The sequence below is a fragment of the Podarcis melisellensis genome (genome assembly GCF_964234715.1).
Source record: "Podarcis melisellensis genome assembly, chromosome: 3".
Taxonomy (NCBI): Eukaryota; Metazoa; Chordata; class Lepidosauria; order Squamata; family Lacertidae; genus Podarcis; species Podarcis melisellensis.
The window spans coordinates 118,963,048-118,989,354 of NC_138530.1; the positions used below are offsets into that span (position 1 = coordinate 118,963,048).

The 26,307-nt window shown below is 40.5% G+C and overlaps 1 protein-coding gene across 3 annotated transcripts in view; it reads right to left on the bottom strand.

Moving 5' to 3' along the window:
* Window positions 1-17,950: 17,950 nt before the first annotated feature.
* CYP39A1 (cytochrome P450 family 39 subfamily A member 1) overlaps window positions 17,951-26,307 on the bottom strand; it is a 44,726-nt gene continuing 36,369 nt past the window's right edge. Inside the window, exons 8-12 of one of the 3 annotated variants that reach the window (XM_081906382.1) lie at window positions 25,969-26,102; window positions 24,930-25,025; window positions 20,751-20,839; window positions 18,981-19,068; window positions 17,952-18,159 (exon numbers count right to left, since the gene is read on the bottom strand). In XM_081906382.1, coding sequence (XP_081762508.1) covers window positions 18,088-18,159; window positions 18,981-19,068; window positions 20,751-20,839; window positions 24,930-25,025; window positions 25,969-26,102 — 479 coding nt within the window. In that variant the 3' untranslated portion in view covers window positions 17,952-18,087. Of the gene's footprint in view, window positions 18,160-18,980; window positions 19,069-20,750; window positions 20,840-24,929; window positions 25,026-25,968; window positions 26,103-26,307 lie in introns of all 3 variants that reach the window. The other 2 variants (XM_081906383.1, XM_081906384.1) reach the window with 2 other exon arrangements.

Here is a 26,307-nt window from a genome sequence, read left to right on the forward strand (position 1 = left end):
CCCACGAGTCTTCCAGGATCTCTGCCAGGTGAAAGAGCCAGTGGTGACAGATGAGAGCTCCTCAGCAATATGGTTGGAAGGTCCTACGATAATGCCCAAAGTTTCTCTGCTATCATGGAGAATAAGAGAGGTGGGCATTGCACTGAATGCTTGTAAAGCAGGGCTGTGCCTCAGATCAATTTTGCTACTGCAAAAGACAGGCTCACCTCAGACCAGGCAGGCGCCTGTCACAGGCTGCTCTGGGACTCTGGGTAGAGGAAACCATCAGCTCAGGGAGACAACATGAGCTACTACCTGGATGCCTTCCCAGATAGCCTCGTAGCCCATGTAGCTCTGTAGTCTGAGGTTGAGGCCGGGCACTTGCAACAGGACCAGCCGCTCTGTACAGCTTGCAACAGATACAAAGGACGCCACTCCACTCACTCCTTTTTCTTCCTTACTTCCACTTTGCACAGCTGCCCTTCTTTCCCCCCTGGTCGGTTTCCCAGGCAGTCTCTGAAGAGTTCCTGAGAGGTGGGCCTTTCCAGGGATGTGGGTCTGCCATCTTTACTCTGCTTCTGTATGTTCCAATTGAGCATTTTCTTCTCCCCTCCTCGCCTGAGCCTGCACTGGATGTGGCAATGGAGTGGCAGCGTATCTCTGATCCTGGTGTTATAGAAGTATAGGATTGCTCTGTATGTTATGGCCAAATCCAGTACTTTCTAGGCTAGAAAACATTAATTTTCACAGCAAATAAACAGCAGTGTTTATATCCAGTCATGTACTTCCATCATAAATTTTACTGAATTGATGACTGAGCCTTTCATAGCCTTTCTAGTCTTGAAGAAAACAAACAACCCAGCTGCTCTAGAAATACTAGGAATTTAATGATTAGGTTTTAGGATTTACAGTAGAATATAGGATATTTCATACACACACACACACACAGGCTGCAGGCTTTGTCTTTTGAAAGCAAGACTCATTTGACTTGCAAAGTCCATCATTCTATACCTTAGTTGCCCTTGAATGTGGTAATAGAATGAATGGTAAACATTCAGCTTTCGTATAGCACAGAAATGTCTGTCAGAATGTGCCTGATTGTCCTCAAAGCTTTTTGACCAATGGGATTAAAAATAAAATGCAAACTGAGAAGGAGCTCAGGGAGAAGGGTTCGATTGTTCTCTTTCTTGCTCCGTAATGCTGATGTTGCACTTAGGAGCACAAAGATTTTGGTTCGGCAGCATCAGCAAAATGAATCTGAGACTATAATACTGAAGTGTAGATTCCTGTTTCTTTTGCTTAGGCTGCAGCACAGACACCATGGAGCACACATCATTACTGAACAGCCCTTCAATTGGAGCCTGAAAAAGAACTGAAAAACCAAAAAGCATTTCAAACTTTAAGTAGAACACACACAATAAAAAAGAAATTATGACATGTTTTCCTTTTACTTAGGAATCCAGCTCTCATATGTTTTATCTTATTCCATCTTTCTGCCAATCATTCAAGTACCAAAATAATTTCCCTATCATTATACAGAAATGTTCATTTTCCTGTAAAAATTCTTAAACAGTAACCAAAGCAATACTAGATTCAGGTAAGTAGCTGTGTTGGTCTGACAAAGTCGAAATAAATTAAAAATTGTCCAGTTCAGATACTTCTGTTTCAGTGTATCCGAAGAAGTGTGCATGCACACGAAAGCTTATAACCAGTACAAATTTAGTTGGTCTCTAAGGTGCCACTGGACAATTTTTTATTCAAAGCAATACTGTTTATGGTCCTGTAAAAATAAGGCTAAACTGTAAAATTCCTGCAGAAGTATTTTATTTTGAGAGAGAACAATAGACTAACATAAGAAACTGCATACTCAAAGTTGTGACATCCAGCTTTGTTAAATCAGCATTTAGTTTTAAAACTCTTTTATATCAGCAGTGATCATCGTAATGTTCTGACTTAATCACAGTTCCCTTGTTAGTATTCCAACAAACTGCCTCTGGCTTTACATACTTTGCCTTAGTGCTGTGTTGTGGTTAAGAAACAGCCCTGCCTGTTTCATTTTGTTTATTAATTCACTACTGTACATTAATGTGCTCACATGAAATCCTTTCCCAGATCCATAAACCCTGGAGGTTCTTTCACTAAACTGCTGCTGGACACTTTTAATGTTCAACACCTTTGGTTCCCCTCCCTTCGGTGGCTCTGCAGAAAAACACAATGCCTTACTAGACTGGCAACATGAAAACAAAGCAGGGGAAACAGGTTGGTGTCATCTCCAATGCAATTGTAGTGTTGGTGGACTGAGCTAGCTTGACAGCTGCTGGGAAAATCAAAACACCAGCACCAACATTAGCCTGAGCTACTGTAAATTGCTTGTTGTCAGTGCACTGATGGGTCATTGTTTCTTTTGACTTGCATGAAAACCATTTGTGGATCTGTATTTTGTCCATGAATATGATTTCTTGACCTTCTCTTCTGCTATACAACATGTCCTTGATACTGTACTGCAGTGTTTTGTCAACCCTGCATCCCCATATGTGGTTGGACTACATCCCCAGCTATCCAATGTTGAGGGACAAAACCTGGGGAGCATAGCTGAAGATCATTGGTATTAGTATATCCATCAACCACGATTGTAATTCTTGGGCAACATGTACACACATATTTTTGTACACTTGAGTCGAATACTATTCCAAGATGGCTGAATATGGTTAGTTTCATTGGATCCCATGTAGAAGAGCTCCCCTCTGCCCCCATCCAGTGCAAATGTTATTCCACTTGCTGGCCTACCTACTATAGTATTGTCTGTTCGAAATAGTATTTGAATAGTATGAAGTAATTTATTTTGTTTTTGGAAAAATAAGCTGAAGTCAAGACAAGGATGTTGGGTGTAACCACAATTTGGATCTGATGCAACCTTCTTCTTAAATGCTGCTAGATTTTGCAATGAAGGGGAATCTCTAAAGGGTTGACTCAATAGTTTAATCAGTTGTTTGCTTGGTACTTATTTCTCTAATTGTGTCCATGTGTTTAAATGAAATATATTTGGAAGTTCTGCAAGAAAATAATATTTTCTTGTCCATTGTCCATGATAGCTATGTCATCCCCATTTATATCTGTCAGTGCAACTATTCTGCAGCTTTAGGTGATTATTCTGTTAAATATTCAAGTACTGGTACCACCAGAACATCCTTGCAGACTTTTTCCTGCATCAAGTCTGTTTTCCTTATTTTAATGACTTGTTATATAAAATATTTCAGTCAGCTGTTCCATCAGTAAAATGATTTCCAGATAATCTGGGCATGATAAAATCCAAACTCTGCCTTTAGTTTTCCTGCTCAATGACCAAATCTGGTGGTGTTCCATTTTCAATTTTGAGGAAACTGATGGACTGGTGATTTTTAAGTTTTCCATGTTCTGGACATAAAGGTATACTGATGTGTGTGTGTGTGTGTGTGTGTGTGTGTAATCTGTTCTACCTTAATCCATTTCACAGCCACAAAGCTGCTGTGCAGATATCTGCCAAATTAAACTTCCTTATTTGAAGTAGTTGCATAGGTACATCAGATGGTAGACTTTGGCGATGGGGCACCAGCTACCACAGTAATGTTCCAATCTAAAAAGAGAAACATGTTCCTAAATGTTGCAGATTATCTACTCTTACTTCCACACACTACTTACGTGTTGCTTATGGCTTTAATGTAAAGGTAAAGGTAAAGGTACCCCTGCCCATACCGTCCAGTCGTGACCGACTCTGGGGTTGTGCGCCCATCTCGCTTAAGAGGCCGGGGGCCAGCGCTGTCCGAAGACACTTCCGGGTCACGTGGCCAGCGTGACATCGCTGCTCTGGCGAGCCAGAGCCGCACACGGAAACGCCGTTTACCTTCCCGCTAGTAAGCAGTCCCTATTTATCTACTTGCACTTAGGGGTGCTTTCGAACTGCTAGATGGGCAGGAGCTGGGACCGAACAATGGGAGCTCACACCGCCGTGGGGATTTGAACCGCCGACCATGCGATCGGCAAGTCCTAGGCGCTGAGGTTTTACCCACAGCGCCACCCGCATGGCTTTAATGTACTTGCGGTTAAAAAAAAGTAATTGTAAAAAACTAACTGGAATGCTTTCTATCTGGAACATACATGGTTGTGGTGTGTGTGTGTGTGTGTATTCCTGTCAGATTCTCAGTGGTACTGAGTGGTACTGAGTATGGCTGTGCAGTTTTCTGCAACTTGAGATGCTGCAAAGCAGCAGCATGCCCTTGAAAGGGCTTGGAATACCGCTGCCCTCAGCTGCTTGAGACCTTACTTTGTCATTCAGCCCTGCATAAGAGGCACAGGTAAGAGATGCTCTAGCCTCGGGGGAGGAGAGCACAGCTTCCTGCCAAGTTAGCACAACCTGGCCAGCTCAAGGGAGGCAGACTATCCCTTCCGGGTGGACATTCTGCTGGTCCCTCTCAGCTATGCCAAAACGTGTACATGAAGAGCACGTTCAAGAGAACACAGTGTCACTTAACTTCTACAAAGATGCTTAAGAGTGGGCTGTAAGAAACTTGATTCTTGAAGAAAGAGATCCAGATGGGCAGAATGCCCACAGAGAGTATTCTAGAAATTAGCCTAGAGGGTCTCTCACAAGAGCTCTGTGCAGTGAGTTTCCAAGTACAGTTGTACTTTGCATCCCAAATGCCCTGGAACTTGGACATTTTGGTTCCTGAATGCCGCAAACCTGGAAGTGATTGTTCCAGTTTGCCAATGTTCTTTTGGAACCCGAATGTCCGACAGAGCTTCGACAGTTTCCGATTGGCTGCAGGTGTTGGGGATAAGCAGTGTCCAGTGCACAGCGGAATGATGAGAAGTATGTGCCAACATGCTCTATACTACTTTATTTACAGTTCAAAGCTGGTAAGTTACAGAAAAACATTTTCCCTCTGCCGGAGCAGAGAAAGCGTCATCTCTCCTCAAAAGCACGGAGAGAATCACAAACTGAAACTGCAAAGAACCAGTGAAAAACTGGAAACCAGTGTACGTCATATCCAGTCTCCCGTTCCCGTGAGAAACCCAACAGTACAGACTCTGTGGAATGTAAACAACCTGTCTCGTGACAAGCACTTCGCTGCACAGAGAAGGAAGCAGAAACCAACATCCTCCCCCTTTCTGTGAACATCTCTGGGCAGCGTGTTCGTACAATATCAGTACAAACCCAACTTCTGCACATAGGTACAGTGTTGATCCCTTGATACAATCTTGGACAACACATCAGCAGGAATTTCATTACCTGGCATATAGGACACCGTTACGAGTCCCTTCTTAATACGTTCCCTAGCATGTTGCAACTTCAATTGCAAGTGCTTCGTGCTTTGCTTACAACCTTCAGAATTCAGCAAAGCCAAACATGCTTTGTTGTCCTGGTAAACCTGGATTGGACATTTGACAGGAATTTTCATGTCTTTGCACAATTGTAACAACCATTCACAATCTTTAAGTGAATAAGACAGTGCATTCAGTTCAGCTTCACAAGTACTTAAGCTAACTGTTGTTTGCTTCTTGCATGACCAATCAAATAGACCCTGATTGTACTTATAGCAAACTCCAGACGTACTTTTCCTGTCTGTAGTGTCACTTCCAAAACTTGCATCTGCAAATATCTCAAGGGCACCAGACTTCTGATTGTTAAATCTCAGTCTGTAATGCATAGTGCCTTTCAAATACCGCGCTATGCGTTTCAGAGCTTTCCAATCCTTAACAGTAGGATTGTTGACTTGTCTGCTTAGCAAATTACAGCTAACAGCAATGTCTGGTCTTGAACATCTGGCAATGAAGTTTAGCTTGCCTAGCACACTTCTGTACAGTGTAGTGTCAGAAAATGCTTCTTCAGTGTCATCTACCTGATAACCTGTTATCATCGGTGTGTCCACAGGGTTAGCATCCATCAGGTTTAGTTTGCTTAACACATCAGCAATTTTCCGTGACTGGTGTACTAGAATGTTACCATCTTGATCTCTCTCTATTTCCAGAGATAGGTAGTTGTTTACCTCACCAAGATCTTTCATGTCAAAGTGCTCTTTCAGTTGAGCTAGGGCTGTATTGTACATTGTGACATCCTTCCAAAAGAATAAAAGATCATCAACATAAAACAAACAATACAGTTTCTTTTGCCCCTCCTCTTTGACAAACACACATGGATCAGCTTTCCCTTGCTTAAAACCTAGAGAAAACAATACTTCAGTGAGTTTTGAGTGCCAACACCGTGCACTTTGTTTGAGACCATAAAGGGACTTTTTCAGAGCACAAACAAATCCCTGTTTTACCTGTACGCCATCAGGTGGAAGCATATAAAGTGATTCATTTAGAGATCCGTACAGAAAAGCTGTATTCACATCATGGTGACTAATGTGTAGATTTTCCTCTGCAGCTAGCTTGAGCATAAGCCTAATGCTCTCATACCTCACTGTAGGTGAGTAGGTCTCGTGATAGTCTTCACCTGGTACCTGAGCAAATCCTCTGGCTACCAATCTGGCTTTGTGTCTATCTTGCCACTTTGATCAGTCTTCGCTTTGAAGACCCATTTGCTTCCAAGCAGTTTCATTCCTGGAACTACTGGAACAAGTTCCCATGTTTTGTTCCTTTCCAAGGAATCAAGCTCAGCCTTCATGGCATTTAACCATGGCTCAGCTTCCTTTGAATCCAAATCCTGGATTTCTTGGAAACTTGAAGGTTCAAAAACCTTCTTGGAGCTTTTAACAGCTGTTACTGCTATCTTAGCATACTCATCAGCAAATCTCTTTGGAGGTCTGCCTTTTGTGGCTCTCTGTGACCTGCGAATTAGCCTTAAGTCTTCAACACTCTCCTCTTCCTTCTTAGGAGAAAAGTGACCTATGGTGAACAATGGTTCCTCCAATTCTTGATCAGAGCTTTCAGAGGGTCGCATAGAGGCTTTCGCACTCTTGAAATCCTCTGAATCATCTGATTCAGTTTCAGACTCAGAATCAGAACCTTCATCAGTGGGTGTGGGTTGTTGCGGTTGCTTTTGACTATCCTCAGTCTCATCACTGTAATCAGGATAACATTGGAAAATTCCCACATTCTCCCCCCACTTGGCATTGTACTCAACACTTCTTGTGAGCTTAATCTCCTTAGACTCAGTCATCATTATTCTGTAAGACCCTTTCTGATAACCTAGAAAGATACCATGCAATCCACGCTTGTCTAACTTGGAGTTTTGTGGTGAATGAACCCACATGTCCGAACCAAAAATTTTCATGTGTTTGATGTATGGCTTCTTGCCAAACATCTTCTCATAGGGGGTACAACCAATCGCTGAAGATAACCTGCGATTATAACTGTAAGTGAAACATGAGAGAGCTTCGGCCCAATAACTCTCTGGAAGATTTGCATCATGCAGCAAGGTTTTTAACCCTTGAAGCAATGTTTGATTTGCTCATTCCGCAAGTCCATTCTGCCATGGCGAGCGAGGACTAGACAAATCGTGTTGAATTCCTTTCTCAGCCAGAAAAGCTTCAAACTGCTGAGAAGTGAATTCTCCCCCCCCCCCGGTCAGTGAAAAGAATCTTTATCTTCTTACCATGCACATTTCCCAACCAAGCACAGAATTCCTTGAACCTAGGAAAAGCCTCTGATTTCTGCTTGAGATTGTACACAAAAATATACCTGGAAAATGCATCAACAAGAACCATGAAGTACCTATTCCCACCCAAAGAGGGCGCTAGTGGTCCAACCAAATCAGCATGAACAATTTGGTATGGTTCTGTAGCTTGCCTACTAGACACCTTACCTTTCGCAGCCATTTTCACCTTGTTTGCTGCGCATGCCTTGCACTTCATGTGGTACCTGCAGGGTTTAATAGTCATACCTTCAACCAAGGCAGGCATTTTAGATACTGCCTCAAAATGCAAATGACCAAATTTCCTGTGAAAATCATGAATACATTCTGCATGCAAACTTTTGTTAGAACCTGCAATGCAACAAGTGTCATCCTGCACAACATCATCATAATACAAAACAAACAAACGACCAACAAATTCAGCATACAATTGATAATCATTTTTCTTTGTGATGATACACCTATTGTTCTTAAAAGAAACGTCAATTTTCCGCTCAATCAGCTGTCCAACGCTGAGCAGATTATGCTTGGCATCCGGCACATAAAGCACATCCTGTATCGATAAGTCCAAACTGTGAAGAACAACAGTTCCGTAGCCTTTACTGGGGATTGTGTGGTCATCCGCCTGGTGAATTGCACCTTCCTGCGGTGTAAAAGACACGAACAGTCTCTTAACGTTGCACATGTGATGCGTTGCAGCTGAATCAACAACGAAGAAAGATCTAGACGTCTTCTGGACCTCTGCAACCTTTGGAGCGAAGCGTGAGACCATTGCCTTGTGCTGCGTTGTCCTGGACACCGGACCTTTGCCTTTGCTCTGGCCTTTTCCACGCGATGAGCTTTCGCTGCGCTGCTCTGTCTTGGCCCTGGGATACTTGCATTCCCTCTTCATATGGCCTAGACTTCCACACGAGTAGCATTTCACTGCCTTCAAAGCTTTGGCGCCATCTGGTGGTTCCACCGCACTATGGGATGATGACTGTGAAGTCTCCCCCTTGTTGATGCAGCTAGCACCCCGCCGATCTGCTTCATTCTGAATCATGGCAGTATTACAGGCTACTGTGAGTTGAGCATTTGGCTGATCAGTGGTATCAAATTCCCCACTTGCCTCATCCAGCCTTCTGCAGCTAGCCATCATGACTCTGGCATTTGCCTCTTGCGTCATCTATGCTGCTTTAGATCAAGCTGCTTCTGTGTACAGCTGCTTCAATCCATAGGCAAATTCAAAACAGCCTCTGCCTATGAGCCTGTGCCGCTCTTCTGTTTATTTGCTTTGCTTATCTGCAGCTGCTTCAAACCTCATTCCCAAAGGCAAGTTCAATAGCGAAAGTCCCCAAGTGCTTTCTCTACTGCCCTAAATTCATGCTGCGTCACTGAATTCTGCAGCTGCTGTACTCCAACAGCATTTGTAAAAGTTACTTTCGATTTCCCGATTTCCCCCAGCATAGGAAATCTTTTTCTTTTAGCCTTTTGCCTGTGCCACGGCAAAAACCGGCTATTAAAAGATCAAAGTCCAGCCATAAAGCCATTAATTAGAAGCTGGCAGGCTGCCCGGAGCAGTAGCACATACCTTCATCAATCATTTTGACGCGCAGAGCAGATACCGTGCGTTCCGTCTCTCTGCCGCTGTTCCGATCCTTTGCCGGCACTTCGTCTCTTTGCTCCTTTGTTCCTTTGCCAGGAGCCCGACTTCTGGAGTCCATTCTCAAAACACTGCGTTTTTCTGGGCCCGGAACCAAATGTTGGGGATAAGCAGTGTCCAGTGCACAGCGGAATGATGAGAAGTATGTGCCAACATGCTCTATACTACTTTATTTACAGTTCAAAGCTGGTAAGTTACAGAAAAACATTTTCCCTCTGCCGGAGCAGAGAAAGCGTCATCTCTCCTCAAAAGCACGGAGAGAATCACAAACTGAAACTGCAAAGAACCAGTGAAAAACTGGAAACCAGTGTACGTCATATCCAGTCTCCCGTTCCCGTGAGAAACCCAACAGTACAGACTCTGTGGAATGTAAACAACCTGTCTCGTGACAAGCACTTCGCTGCACAGAGAAGGAAGCAGAAACCAACAGCAGGAACTTCCTGCAGCCAATCAGAAGCCGTGATTTGGTTTTCGAACATTTTGAAAGTTGAACGGGCTTCCGGAATGGATTCCATTCGACTTCCAAGGTACGACTGTACAATGTGGAAAGATGAAGCTGCATTACAAGAATACCCACTCACCAAGATGGACGCAATCCAGAATTTGGGTGAGTGATGCCGCTACAAGACACAGTGTTCAGGAGAAAACACGGGACAGTTCACCATATGTTTTCATTTAGTTGTGCTAAATGATCATACTCAGTCAGCTCACAGAAGGTGTAGTCTAATTTACCAGTGCCCTGCACCTAACAAAGCAAATATTTCCCTTCAAATTTTGGTAGTATTTGACACCCTCTTAATTTTATCAGCGCTCATGCAGCTGCAGAACAAAAACTAATCAACCTACAGTATATTTAAAAGGAACTCCTAGCACCGTTGTTTGGCTCAGAGAAATCATTTGCCCTCAGTTAACTCGCTTGGTTGTGGGGGTTTCTAATTAACTGGGTATTTCAATGACGATAAAATGTGTCTACTTAAAAGAAGTTGGCAGTTCTCTGGATAGCCAAGCCCAAAACTGGAAGTATAATTGGCCTCCTATAAAAACAATTGAAGTGGATTGAAGTGGATTGTGTGGTATACTTAAACCTCTGATGATCAAAGGGGGTAACAGAGAATGCAGGACACATTGGAATGGAGCCGATCCATAGATTGAGAAGGGGGTTGAAAATCGCAGAGAGGGAGCGACTCAAACAGCGACATCAGCTGGTGAATAAAAATTTTGCACTCTTTTGAAAAATACGTTCCTCTAATACAGTGTTTCCCAACCTTGTGCCTCCAGCTGTTTTTGGCCTACAATTCCCATCATCCCTTGCCACTGGTCTTGCTAGTCAGGGATGATGGGAGTTGTAGGCCAAAAACATCTGGAGGCACAAGGTTGGGAAACACTGCTCTAATAAGACTTATAAGAGCAATTACAGGGATTTTTGCAAGATCTGCAACTAGTGAAGATTCCAAAGCGCTGCATCATAATCTGCTGAAAGAGACAAGGTTTCATAATTTTTTATAGACCCTATACCCCATTACTGGAATAGCATTCCTGTTGCCTCTGGAAGAGTAACATCTAGAGAGAACTTAATAGCACATAATATTATTGCATTGTACATTATTAATTGAAAATACTCCCCAGCTCTTTTCTTATTATTTATACATACTTTTTGTATTTTCTTCCCCCTCTTTATTCCTTTACAAATTATAAATTGCATTATTATTATTACTATCTCTTGCTTTATTTTTCTCTTACCCTCCCATCTTTTCTTTGTTTCTTTCTTTTGTAATTTTCTTTTTGGGTATTTTGTTTTGTTTTGTTTGTTTTGTTTCTCTGTTTCATTTTTGTTGTTTTTCTGGTTGTGTTTTTGTGTGGTTTTCGACTTGTGTGGTTCTGCCTTGTGTTTTTGTTTCGTTTTTTGTTGCTGTTTTTTGTTTTTGTTTGCTTTGCTTTTCGCAATTTATTGGTGGCTAACACAGCTGATATTAGTATCAGATGTCATTAGTTTTGTTGTAAGGTGCTGATTAACTGAACCGCTAACCTGTTTAAAGATTTATATATATGATCTATCACCCTGAATGAGTAAGTGAACGCAAGGATTGCAATCATTTATTATATTTATTTGATCTGATGAATTTGTGATATTGCTGTATTGATAATTGGCTGTATCTAATTAGATAATTGTTCATAATCAATTTTAAATATATTTAGTGAAACTGGTGAATATAAAGAATTAGTGGATACATAGGCCAGAGATTATTATCAGACTGGTAAAATTATCGTGATTGTATTAAGAAAGATTGAATTTAATTGACATTTATTAATTATCACTTTGGAAATATTGTCATGATTGTATTAAGAAAGATTGAATTTAATTGATATCCAGTCTGTAAGACAGAAAGAAAAAGAACAAATTACCTTGTGATGTGAGCTAATTGAATTTTTTAGTGATGTCTGGTAAAAAAGCAACTGTGTCAGGTTCTGCGGCAGTTTCAGCCTCACAAATCAGGAGAACTTCTATAATTGACATGGATCAACCTCTAGATATGAGAGAATTAATTTTAAGTTTGAAGAAAGATATCCAAGATTTTAAAAAATAATGTAAATGAAAAGGTAAAAGCAACGTAAGAAAAACTTATTTCAATGGGAGTTAAAATAGATGAAAATGTGAAAATAACAGCTGAGTTATCAACTCAGGTCAACAATTTAGTACAAAAAAATTCAGAACTGACGAAAATAGTGCTAGACCTTAAAAGTAAAACACAGAACCTAGAGGAAGCTCAGAAAAAAATACAAAATGAAAATAGAGAGTTGAAAAGGGAATGCGATAAGATAAGGAAAGAAACAGCAGATCTGAAAGCGCAGCAGGATTCAACTTTAGACTCTATTGCGATGTTGCAAATGCAGAGAAGGGAGAATACCCTAAGATTCAGAGGACTAACAGAGGACGCAGAGGAAGTAATTGAGAAAAAAAAATCAAAAGAGCTAGCAGCTTGGTTAGACCTAGAAGAAGCAGAAGTAGCACAAAAAATAGAAAAAGCATTTAGAGTCAAATCTAATGTAGCAAAAGCAAATAACTGGCCGGCTGACTGTTTAGTCTCTTTCAACTCTATGGATTTCAGAAATAGAATTTTACAAGCTAGTAACAAGAAGAAATTCAAGTCGGAAGGAAATGATATTATCGTCCACAAGATTATCCCAAATTGATTGATAAAAAAGAGAGAAGCTTACAAACCTCTAGCCGAGGCACTAAAGGCAAAGGCAGTGGACTATAGGTGGGAGTACCCTGAAGGCATCTCCTTTTTCTTTAAAGGGAAATGTAGAAAGTGTTTGTCGGCATTAGATGCGGACAAGTTCTGGAGAAAGTACCGGAAAGAGCTCAGAGGGAAAAGGCAATTGTTGGGAGAATCAGAGGAAATTGAACAAACAGTTGAGAGTTAGGAGACAGATCTAAGAAGAAAATTTATTAAATGTATACTGAGACCTTGAGTGTGTAAATCTTTTAACTTTTTTTTAATCCGTTCATGTACCATAAGAAATAAAGTATGGATTATAAATTTATTACTTGGAACGTAAATGGTTTAAATGAAAAATCAAAAAGGAACAAGGTGGAACATATTCTGGTTAAGCAAAAATATGATCTAATCTGTCTGCAAGAAACCCATGTAGCGGAAAAACATAAGAGTATTAATAAATAAAAGATTGGGGCTTGAGTTTATTGCATCAAGTAAAGAAAAAAAGAGAGGGGTGGTAATCTATGTAAAACCTCAGCTGGAGCCAAAACTGCTTTACAATGATGAAAAAGGTCGAACAGTGATTATAGAAGTTAAGATCAATAATGAAAAAGTGATAGTTATTGGAATTTATGCACCAAATGAAAGAAAATCCGAATTCTATCAACTCTTGGAAGAAAAAGTCATAGAATATTTAGGGGGGGGAATTATATTATTAGGAGATTTTAATGGAGCGGTCAATCCAAACATGGACAGAACAATAAAGAAGAAAGAAAAGAGGCAGAGCAAACTCCCAACTACATTTTTCCAATTAATAGAACTCCTGAATTTGTTTGACGCTTGGAGGTTTTAGAATCCAACAGAGAAAGAATTTACACATTATTCAGAGCCATATAAATCGGCGGGACGAATCAACACGATCTGGACAACAAAGGATTTATTAAATAATATTACAAAAGCAGAAATCCATCCAAGGACAATTTCAGATCACAGTGCGGTCTGGGTTAACTTTAAAGGAAAAGAAGAAAAGGTTAAAAGGTGGCAACTTAATGAGAGTATGCTAAACGATGAAAAAACTGTACAGAAGGCCAAGCAAACCTTAGAAGAATATTTTAAGTTTAATTTAAATCAAGGAGTAGATCTAGAGGCGGTTTGGGACGCGGGGAAAGCCGTCATAAGAGCCTTCTTTATCCAACAAAATGCATTCCAAAGGAAAATAAAGGAGAAGAAAATGGAGATCTGGGAGGAAATTAGAAAAAAAGGAAAGGATCCTTTTCCAAAAACCAGATGATGAACTAATTAAGCAAAATATAAAAATTTTACAGACGCAATTCTCCATGATAATAAACGAAGAGATAGAATGGAAGATAAAATGGTTGAGACATAGAAATTTTGAGTTTGCAAATAAACCTGGCAAACTTCTGGCCTGGCAATTAAAGAAGAAAAAGGAAGATAGAATTATCAATAAAATTAAAATTGAAGACAAATGGATTCAAGAACCGAAGGAAATTAGTAAAAATTTTGCTAGTTTTTTTGGAAAACTATATAAAGAAGGTCCAGAGACTCTAGAAAAAATAATTGATTATTTGAGCAAAAATAAACTACCAATAATACCTAAGGAAAAAACTGAAATCTTGAACTCACCAATAACAGCTATGGAGGTGCAACAAGCTATAAAGAGATCAAAATTAGGAAAGACACCGGGCCCAGATGGTCTCCCAGCTAATTACTATAAAAAGTTAGAACAAGCATTATTTCTTCCCATGAAAGACCTAATGAATAATATTCTGGCAAATGGAAAGCTACCGAAAACCTGGAAGGACAGCTTTATTACTCTTATCCACAAACAGGGAACAGATGCCTCAAACATGGCCAATTACAGACCCATTGCACTGCTAAATAACGATTACAAGATATTTGCAGACATTCTTGCAAATAGATTAAAAATGGTGCTGAAAGAGATAATTCAGAAAGATCAAACCGGATTTCTTCCCGGACGATTTATGCAATCCAATATTAGATGTGTGATTAATGTATTAGAATATTTGGATATTAAAATTGATAAACCAGCAGCTATTATGTTGGTGGACGCTGAAAAAGCTTTTGACGTGTCCTGGAAGTTTATGAAAAAATTAATGGAAGAAATCGAACTGGGAGAAAATATTTGTAAAGGAATAAATGCCATCTATTCGGAACAATATGCAAAATTGATCATCAACGGAAAAATTACTGAGGTGTGCAAAATAAACAAGGGAACCAGACAGGGCTGCGCACTGTCACCACTGATATTTATCTTGGTGATGGAAGTCTTGAACATCACTCTGGGAAACAAAACATATAAAATTAAAGCTTTTGCGGACGATTTACTTGTTATGACTGAAAACCCTAAAGAAAGTCTGAAAAGAGTGGTGGAATTGATTAAAGAATTTGGAGAAGTGGCAGGCTTTAAGCTGAACATAACAAAAACAAAAATGCTTGTTAAAAATGTAACCACAGAAGACAAAGACCACTTAGAAAAAATATTGGGCCTGAAAATCTCCTCAAAAGCGAAATACTTGGGTATTTGGATCACCCCCAAGAACATAAACTTATTTCAGGATAATTACACCAAAACGTGGTTAGAGATTAGAAAAAACTTTGTAACCTGGAGTAAACTAAAATTAACATTTCTTGGTAGGATTTCCATTATGAAGATGAATGTGCTTCCAAAATTAATCTTTTTATTTCAAATGATTCCAATACTGGGTGAAGCAGGTTGTCTTAGGATATGGCAAAGAGAAATTTCCAAATTCCTGTGGGAAGGGAAGAAACCTAGGATTAAACACCTGATCTTAACAGACATAAAAGAGAGAGGAGGGTTTTCCCTACCCGACTTAAAACTTTACTACGAGGCAGCCTGTTTCACCTGGCTAAAAGATTGGTGTACATTGCAGGATCCGGACCTCCTGGACCTGGAAGGTTTTGACAACTATTGGGGATGGCACGCCTACCTGATATATGGAAAAGCGAAAATTCATAAAAAATTTACCAACCATATAATAAGAAAATCACTCCTTGCTGTATGGGAAAAATATAAAGACCTGATGGAGCCAAAAGTGCTGTGGTGGACGTCTCCAATAGAAGCCGTAGCAGTAAAACAGAAAAATACTCAGGAAAGCTGGCCAACATATAAAACACTTCTAAAAAATGAAGATAACCAAATAAAATTTAAAAACATTGAGGAAATAAGAGAACACATCTCAGACTGGTTCCAATACCATAAGTTATTTGAAAAAATTAAATCTGACAAACAAAAGGGGTTCTCAACAGAAATTTCCCGATTCGAATCTGATCTTGTAAGTTCTAAAAGAAAAGCTCTTTCCAAAACTTAGAGCTGGACAGTCAAGGAGGAGGAGGTAACAGTGGCAATGGTGAGGTGGTCCCAGGATTTTGGCCATTCAATAACCATGGCCCAATGGGAAAATTTATGGAAGATCAATGGGAAATTCACAAATTGTTACACGATTAGAGAGAACTTTCAAAAAATGCAACATCGATGGTATCCAACACCATGGAAACTTTCAAAAATGTATAAAAATGTGTCAAGTAATTGTTGGAGATGCGGTGAATCAGGAACACTCTACCATATGTGGTGGATATGTAGGAAAATACAGGTATTCTGGGAGAGTATCCATGTAGAACTGCAAAAAATGCTAAAGATCTCTTTCAATAAAAAACCAGAGGCCTACCTCCTGGGAATAACAGATTTGGATATTCCACAAAAGAGGAAGGGTATCTTTTTATATGCGACGGCGGCAGCAAGAGTTTCGATCGCAGCAAATTGGAGGAGTAATGTAATCCCCTCTATACAAGATTGGATCCAAAAGCTGACAGAATATGCCGAATTAGGTGGTTTATCAGAAAAAAAATAAAGAATAAATCAAAACAGGAATTTGTTTCAAAAAGGGAGGTTTTCAAAGATTATCTGAAAAATAAATATAGTAGTTTAAATTCTGTTGCAGCATTCGAGGAACTTCAGTAATACTTGCAAGGTAGATATAAGAAATTAGATTTATTGAGAATAAGTTTAATTATGATAAAAGTGTGTATTGGCAAAAAGTAATATGAATTTGAAATATGGAATAGACGGGAGGTTGGGTCTTTAGTGTTAAGACCAATAGATGTTTTATTGTTTGCTAAGAAAATTATGTGTCTATGGTTATTTTTGTAATATGTGTGTAATTTGGTATTTGTGTTTTTCTTTTCTTTTTTCTTGTTATAGAAATAAAAAACTTTTAAAAAAAGGAATGGAGCCGATCCAGGGGGGGCCGCTAGGGGCGCCTTGGAAGATGGCGGATATTAACATCTATCCAGCCCGCACGAGGTAATTAGAGGCTGGTTATGGGGAGTAAATCAGTCTCCCTTCATCTCTCCAGGGGGGAGAGATGCAGTTTTCACCCGCTGTTGCCATAAATCACCCCCGAGTTCGGAAGAAGGAGGGGGTGAGGCACTGGGTGCACAACCCTCGGCAGGCCTCGGAACTCCTCCGAAGCTGCTTCCAGGTGCGAAACTAGTTGCGTTACTTAAAAGGAAAAAATTGGTGAAAGATAACACACATGCTTCAAAAGAGGCAGGCGGTTCTTATCTGCTAACAATTTTACCACTGAAATGAAGAAGACTGAGATGGAAGATTACACCAAAGTACAACAGACATGGTATGTGGAATGGAATGGGACGGAACTGAAAGGGGGGGGGATGATTTTTTTTTTTGCTCTATGTGATTAACTTATAACCCTCCCTCTTAGAAGATCCATCACAGCAACTAATTGCAAATGGGACTAAATATGAATTGTGGGAGAATAATTTGAACTTAAAGGTTTTACTCTGTGAAGGATTTGGAAAGAAGAAGGGCTCTCTTGTGATGCAGTAAGAATGGAGATTTGATACGAGACCTGTGTTGCAGAGGTTTGGTCTTGGGGAGGGTGAGCCAAAGATTTATTACTTACAAGGAGATTGTGATCTGGAAGGAGCAGCCCTCCTGTAAAAAGACTAATTTACGATGCAACTGGTTGGGAAAGTTAAAGAGCGAGCTTTTAGACTGTATTTCATCGGAATGACAAAATGGCGATTGCTTGCTCGAGCAGAAATGCCTGGATTATTGGATGAGAGCGATTTACGAGAGAGCAGTACAAAGCCCACACAGAAACACAAATAAGATTGGGTTTTTTTCAACCCATTTACTGAGCAACTCGGAGGTGAATGAAAAGGAAAATGAGGAATGACAAGGATTGAGAAGATGGGACTGGAAATATAATTCTTAAGATGAAAGCAGCACAAATATTTGAGGATTGGACTCTTGCCGATTGAGAAGCATGGATACCCCCCACAAAAAAAATTAAATTGGAAAATAATTGAATTACATGATATGTATTGTTATAATTTGGATTAATTGATTTGATGTGTTTAATTTGGTAATATGAAACTTAATAAAAAATTTATATATATATATATATATATATATATATATATATATATATATGGAATGGAGCCGATACGTCCGGCATTGCGGGGTTAGGGCTAGATGCCCCTGGGGTCCCTTCCAATTCTGATTCTCAGTCTGACAGTTAAGGAATCGGGATGGGCACCGATGCTCAGCTTCATATTCTCAGCTTATACTGAATTCGGCATGGTCCCTCAGGCTGCTGTGTCCCCACCAAGTGGAGAAGGCTCTGCAAAAACAGAAAAGAAGTTACAAGCAGACACTTCAGATGATAATACAGGTGATAATATAAGTGTAATTGAAACAAGAGTTTTACCATCAATTAAGTATATTCCTCCCAAGAAATGTTCATTATTTTGAGCCAGAATCGGTCCCCAAAGCAGTTTAGAATTAAACTCTATGGGCAAGCCTCACATAGCCAGTCCTGTCAATAGAGGCCCTGCCAAAGGACTTTTGCTTGTGTGATGGGGGGGGGGGTTAGTTTGGGAGAATCCCCCTCTTCCTCTGCCCAATATCTACAACCTCGTTTACTTAGGTTTTTTTTTACTTAGGTTTTATCTTGTCATAAAGTAGAATTCAGCATCACTCTCTTCCAGTTGTTCTATCTGTGCAAACATTATGGCTTGCCAGATAGAAAACCCCCCTTCTCCCAATTTTTAAAGAGGCATGTAACCATTTCAGCCGGAAATAGATGTTGACTATATATCTTGTTTTATCTTATCAGCTTGATGATTAAGCCTCTTTGCAGGAAGAAATGCTGAGTCCTTCTTGTGGAGCATTTGTCCCAAGTGATATGTTTTTCTGTGACTTTGGAAAGATACACAAGCAACAGACTGAAATCCAAAATCTGTATTGGTTGACATCTGTTGCAATGATTTTCACGTCTGTTCCTCCACAGATATTCTCCACTTTAAAAAACTGCTGCATAAGAAAAGGCACTACATGGTGAACTTTTATCTAGTTAGAAAAGTTACAAAAGCTTAACAGAGGAGATGAAAGATAATTAAAGTTACATATTATGAACTTTAATTTTCATTATAAATATGTTACCTCCTTTGGTAGTGGATCCAAAAGATGGCATTCATATTTGCAAAGCAACATAGCTACTAGAATTTGAATCTCCATGATAGCAAACCATCTAAAATGCAAACAGTACAAGTAGATAAAAACTGACTTGATCTCAGGAAACATCATCTAAAATTCTGTTACAATGCTTCATTCTTGTTTATTAATTTTTTTACACCACCCTTCATCCAAAGATCACAGGGCAGTTTACAACACAAAAACACAAAATGCATAACAGAACAATAATAAAAAATACCCTCCCCAATTTTTAAAGAGGCATATAGCAAAGAAACAACTTTCCAAAATATACAGTAGACTTGATTTATCTTAAAGCAGATGTTTTCAGCCACTCATGTGTAACCATTTGCACAATGCCCCCTTTGGTTGCACAATGTGGGAGGGGGGTAGTCTGTGTGGGCTCATTTCATGGGTAAGACAGTTTTGTCAATGGTGGGATAATTTCAAAACCTGAGTAATACAAATATTAGCCAAAACAAAAAAAAATTTCCTTCCAGTAGCACCTTAAAGACCAACTAAGTTAGTTCTTGGTATGAGCTTTTGTGTGCATGCACACTTCTTCAGATACACTGAAACAGAAGTTTCCAGACCCTTCTATATAGTGAGAAGGTGGGGAGGGGTATTACTCAGAAGGGTGGTGGGAATGGGTGATTGGCAGATAGCTGTGATGAGCCTGTTGACGACTCTTAATGACTGCAATAGGTCTTACAGGAAGAAGCAAGGGGTGAGAAGGTGAAAAATGGCTTTGTCATGTATAATGAGATAAGAATCCAAGGTCTTTGTTCAGACCAGGTGTCTCCATGATTTTAAGTTTGGTGATAAGTTGCAATTCAGCAGCTTCTCTTTCCAGTCTATTTCTGAAATTCCTTTGTAGTAAAACAGCTCTTGTATAGAATGTCCTGGGAGATTGAAGTGTTCTCCTACTGGTTTCTCTGTCTTGTGATTCCTGATGTCAGATTTATGTCCGTTTATTCTTTGGCATAAGGTCTGGCCTGTTTGTCCAATATAGAGAGCTGAAGGACACTGTTGGCATTTGATGGCATTCTATACAAGATCTCAAAGTAGCTGTTTTACTTTGTGAGAAAATTTGTTCACACCTATCCAAATGGATGCAAAAGCTATTGTTTCAGCTAATGTTTAACACTTCATCCTGCAACATCAGCAGAATGCATTGTGACCAAATATTGAAATAAGTATACAGTGGTACCTCGGTTTACGAACTTAATCCTTCTGGAACTCCGTTCTTAAACCGAATCTGTTCTTAAACTGAAGTGCGCTTTCCCTAATGAGGCCTCCCGCCACCGGTGCCCTTCCATCGTTTGGATTCAGTTCTTAGACCGAGGTAAAGTTCACAAACCGGGACACTACTTCCAGTTTTGCGGAGTTCGTAAACCAAATAGTTCATAAACAGGACTGTTCTTAAACCACGGTACCACTGTATGGAGCAACTGAAATTAACTTTACACAGCTTCAGAAGGTGGCAAGGAAACTGTAAATTCAGAGAAACTGCAAGACATTCCCACATGCCACATAATCCAGCATTGCCTTTACCATTCAACTTTGGAAGACCTCCAACAAGGTATCTGCTGTAATAGCTTGTAACAGTAATAAACTTTTCAATCCTTTTTGAAAAAAGAAAATCATCTGTGAAGCTTTGATGTTAAGAGGGAATGAAGTTATAGGAGTAGAGCCACTCTCTAAAGAGTTTAAGAAATAAACTCCAGCTGTTTTACTGACCTTCCTGGACACTGGTGTGCTCCTCCTCCAAATGCCACAAAACCTTCCAAGGAAACATTTTTCTCTAAATTTGCTTCTTTCCAACGATCCTGTGTGATGAAAAATCCCTTTCTCAAAATCAACTTTGTGGTAAATAAGCTTAATAACAAACATGACCTTCTATTTGGCTAAGCATGGTGTAAGAAGCTACTTTTGTGAGTTTATTTTAAACATTCATAAATTCTAGATCCGGAAGAGAGATAGTAGGGAAACTTAAAGTGCAGCAAGTGTTGCTGCAGATGTTTTAACGCTCAAAAGCTTCTCTTAGAATCCCAAGAATCCTTGTGATAGTAATGTAAACAAGAACCTGGCTCTCATTTGAATAAAAGGTGTATTTCAATACCCATGGTTGTGGTTATTTTTAAAATAATTCTCCTTTCCCCAATACTTTCCTCAGTACAAACTATTATGGCAGTACAAGCTGTTATGACCTTTAGCCATGCCTAAGGAGAAGCATTCAAGTTCCTCTATGGTAGGCAAGTCCAACCTCAAGTAGGCTGCGATCTACCAACAAGACTCAAAAACTGGCAGTGATCTACCACCCTCCGAAGTCATTTAAGTTTATTAAATATGAACAAGTACCGTAACTAAACAAGTGAGAAAAGTCAAACTATATTTTTATATTAGTTTGCACAGATCTGAGGAACCAGCTTCTCTCTCTCTGTGTTAACTCTTTCCCTCCCTCCCTTCCTCCCTCGCTCCCTTCCTCCATGTTCTCCCTCCCTCCCCCTGCCTCCCCCCCCCACAGCATCCTCACTCTCTCCCTCCACCTCAGTCTTTCTTCTTCTGGAGCTTTTCATTCAATCATGTTATTGCCCCCACCCCTAAGTTAGTACCCCGCAGGAACACCCTGCCCCCACAAACATCCCAGCCCTCCCTCAGGGCACTGCGTCCCCCTCACCCCACCACTGGCGCTCTACCCCCCCCCCCCGAGCACAGTGCAGAGCAGGCATCGGGGAAGGAAGGCAAGCCTAATTCCATGGCTGGAGGAGGAGGAGCTGAGGCTTGCATGAGACTGACAGTAGCAGCGGCTGCAGAGAAAGGCTTTTCTTTCTCAGCCTAAGACTGATGAAAATCAGCCAGCAATTCCCAAGTCAATCATGATCAGCGTGTTGGACATGCCTGCTCCATCAGAACTATGTCCACACAGAAAGTCAGTGCCTTGTAGTGATTCATGTTGGACTACAACCTGGAAGACCAGTGTTCAAATTCCCAGTCAACCATGAAGCTCCCTGGCTCCCTTGGGTCAGTCACGGTGTGGGGGATGACACTTGCTCCAAAAAACCATGGTCAAAATTAAAGGGTTCAGGAGTTCAGACCAGACCAAATTTCATAAAATCATCCACAGACTTTACTAAAACAAAACCCTATGAAAGAGAGAAACTCCAAATGGCTCAAAAGGTAAGAAAACAACAAACACTAACTTATCCAGCTAATTAACATAAACACACTTAAATCTCAGTAGGCTGAGCAACAGAACAAGATGCTGTCAGAAGCCCAACCTCTGCTTGGCTGGCTGCCAAGAGCTCCCATCAACCCAGGTTTTACGGGGACTTAGACCATGGGCATTCACCTCTTCCACCCAAATACCGGTCTTGAAGCCTTAACGGGAAACAGCTGTATCTAAGCTCATTATCTCTGAAGTTCTAACTCATTTCCATATAATTTTTAAAGAATCATTTTTTAATTAGATTTCCAATATACCCCCAATAATAGCCAAATTATAATAATAACAATTAAATCAGAAATTATACAATTATCAAAGTGCCAATCAACTTCCAATTAATACATTTTAGTTAAAGTGGCTCCCCGCATGGTGGTTTGGGTGCATTTCCGATCCTATATCACTGCGTCCCATAAACTTAATTGTCGATTACATTTCAGTTATAATAATAATCCCTTAGTCAACACCTACATAATTAATGGTTTCCATTTTTGATGTTGTAATATATAAATTTATAAAGCTTCAAGTGAGGAACTCAAACTATTATCTTTATTCTGCCCTGCATGTGAAAACTATTATATCCATGGATATTTCTTTGTCCATATATGGTGTTGTCTCTTTCACTTCTCAGCTGTTGTTTTCTCCCATCATGGCTTTGGGCAGAACTGAATCTCCAAGTTTCTCAGAGGTCTTATCTCTCCGTCCCTTGCTTCGATGTCTCGGAACAGGCAGCAGTCTGCTAGAAACCATTCTGTCTCACTAGTAAAACATGCCACAGATCTTTGCCATTTCCCCCTCAGCCTCGGAAAAGGTGAGCAGTTTTTGAATGTGCTGAAGATTTAATACTCCTTTCCAGCTCCCAGAATCTCTGCAGTGTTCTTATCACAGATCCTAAATTCTTTTCCTTCCAGCAAGAGATTTATGGCTCAATTAAACTTCATCTTAGATTACAGAACGGACCTCCGGAACGAATTAAGTACGCAACCAGAGGTACCACTGTACTTTAAAGCCAATTAAAGATCTAATTAAATAGAGAACCTTTGCTTCTTTTTAAAAAATTTAACTTATTTTCCAAATTTTAGCAAATCAATCCAAATTATTTAAACATTTTTAAATAAAAAAAAAAGGCTTCCAGCTCCTGTTGCAAATATGTCCAATTCTTCCTGATGTTGCTGCTTCATTGTTCTTATTTAATCATCTTTTCATCCTTCTATTCGTTTTAATCCATTTATATAGCTATCCGCTCTTGTTGCCTTACAGTCAGTTCTTCTGTTGTTTCCCAAACACATAAAAGTCCATTTCCCGTGTGCAGCCCTTCAGGCACTCTTTTCTCAGGTCTGGTGTGTAGAGGGACTAACCACCATAATTCATTGTCCATTCACATTCCACTCCTTTAAGAACTCCTTTGAAAGCAGTCCTTCCGTTCTTCAAGGCCACACTGAGCCATAAATAAATCCCCGACAAGATGACCATTCCACCATTAAAACTCTGGGGATTATTTTCCACAGCCCGCAGTTAAAAATCAAATACACATATAAAATCCCCCCCCCCCCCCAGTGCAATTAGCAGACCCTCGTCCTTGCAAATCTCATCTCACTACAGGTCAAGTCCAAGAATAATTTATATAAAATCCATACGTTTGAGAGGGGAGGGTATAGAAAAGCATTGTAAAACCCTTTATAGAGCATAAATCAATGGCTCCCACATTTTTTGATATCAGATAACATCAGAACGCCTGCACATGATTCTTCCATTTTGTGGGGAGGTGGTCAGAAAATAAAAGACCCTTAAAAAACCACGAAAGCAAACATTGCCCCCCCCATCATTGTTCCTTACTGTTCTAAGAAATTTTGTGCTTGTTCAAAGTCATTCAGATACCTTCATAGCTCACGTCCAGTCCATTCGGTAGCTGGTTAGTTGCAGCCCATTATCATATGCTGCTTCAGGAGTGCCCCATAATTAATGCCAATATTCTGAATTCTTGAGGAACCATTCTCAAATCATGCTGCCGATGGATGGAGGCTGGTCCATGGCAGGGACACACTCCCAGGCAGAGATGTGAATAAGCGGCACCGCAGGATGAAGTGAACTCCCCAGAACCCCCCAGGAGCATTGCCAGGAATTTTGCCTCATAAATTCTGGCTTTCCCCTGCTTTCCCCAGAGGGCAGAGGAGAGCTAGTGCCATGAACCGTGGGTGTGGCCGGAAAGCGAGAACCTCTGCTTCTTCACGCCAGCGTGGGAGGGTTTTTGCCAGGAGAAGTACTTTTGCACTCAGTACCTCCCTGCCTCCCACATTCCATGCTGGAGCGAGAGTCAGGTACTGAGATGAACTGCAAGTGAAGTCCATTCCCCCTGTCCCTTGGGGTAATTTGCAAGGAAGATTTGCCCTCTGTCACCCTTGTTTTTTGTTCACCTGCTGTCAGGGGGGCTGCCTCCATTAAGGCAGGTGGGATTGGAAGCCCCTAACCCATTCCCATAAACCACTCTTAAAGGGGCGATGTCACCACACACAGCCACTCAGCCTAACCTTCCTCACAGGGTTGCTTAAGTTTTTTTGGCAAAGGTGGGATAAAAATGCAACCACCATCAAATACATACATACATACATACATACATACATACATACATACATACTATACTCCACATCAGCTAGTGAGAAAAGAGAAAAACAAATGGCTCCCATGTAATAACTTACTGGTTTAAAAGTATTGGGCTCAGGAAAATATTTGGGGTTTCTATGAATCCAATATGGAGACAAGGCCAGCAGGTCACCAGCAGGGATAACAAAATTCTAAAAGCAGAAGAACATGCTCTTAACAACAACAACAACAACAACATATTTATTTATACCCCACCCATCTGGCTGGGTTTCCCCAGCTACTCTAGGCAGCTTCCAACAAAATATAAAAAATACAATAAAACATCAAACATTAAAAACTTCCCTAAACAGGGCTGCCTAATGCACACTCCAAACTCTGTTTCAACAAAGCCAGTCATTTATAAACATATTTATTTCACAAGAACACAACAGATAATCCTGTCTATAAAGGGTAAAGGGTACCCCTGCCCGTACGGGCCAGTCTTGACAGACTCTGGGGTTGTGCGCCCATCTCACTTAAGAGGCCAGGGGCCAGCGCTGTCCGGAGACACTTCCGGGTCACGTGGCCAGCGTGACATCGCTGCTCTGGCGAGCCAGAGCCGCACACGGAAACGCCGTTTACCTTCCCGCTGGTGAGCGGTCCCTATTTATCTACTTGCACCCGGAGGTGCTTTCGAACTGCTAGGTTGGCAGGCGCTGGGACCGAGCAGCGGGAGCGCACCCCGCCGCAGGGATTCGAACCGCCGACCTTTCGATCGGTAAGTCCTAGGCGCTGAGGCTTTAACCCACAGCGCCACCTGCGACCCAATCCTGTCTATATGAGGTCACTAATAAAGTGATGCACTTAGGTAATAATTGATTGTTAGCCAGACCCTAAACACGAAGATGTACTGTATTTGCTAGCTTTTATCTATGATGCCTTCATTAGAGTAGAATCACACATAAATTTCAGCATCCCTCATTATCTTCAAGACAGTGAAACAGGCTGGGGAGGGTGTCATTTGTGCTAAATAGATGACTTGACAGGAATTTCTATGTGTATCTATATGTTTCATACATTCAACAACATATTCATTTTAAAGATTATTGAATGAAGAAGTGTGGTACACTATTACTGTCATTAACAAAACCTTACTTGAATTGTCATTGGAGCGATCACTTTCTTGATGATGGCACCTGGTGCCCTTAATCGTATTGTTTCCAAAATACACCACTTGATAAATGGGAACTTTTTTAGGTCATCTTCAGATAACTGGATGTTTTCTTTACCTGCAAAAGTCACATACAAAAGTCCAGTTACTGAAACACTGCAAGCTTTCCCATATCTTTATGTGAATTCACAGTCATGCAAGTGGGAACTCTTAATGAGAGCAGTAGAACTCAGGTTAAGTATAATGAGAGAAAGATGGTGTGACTACGATCAAATTTTGGAGGAGAAGTTACAAATGTTAAACAGTTGAAACAATATTGATTC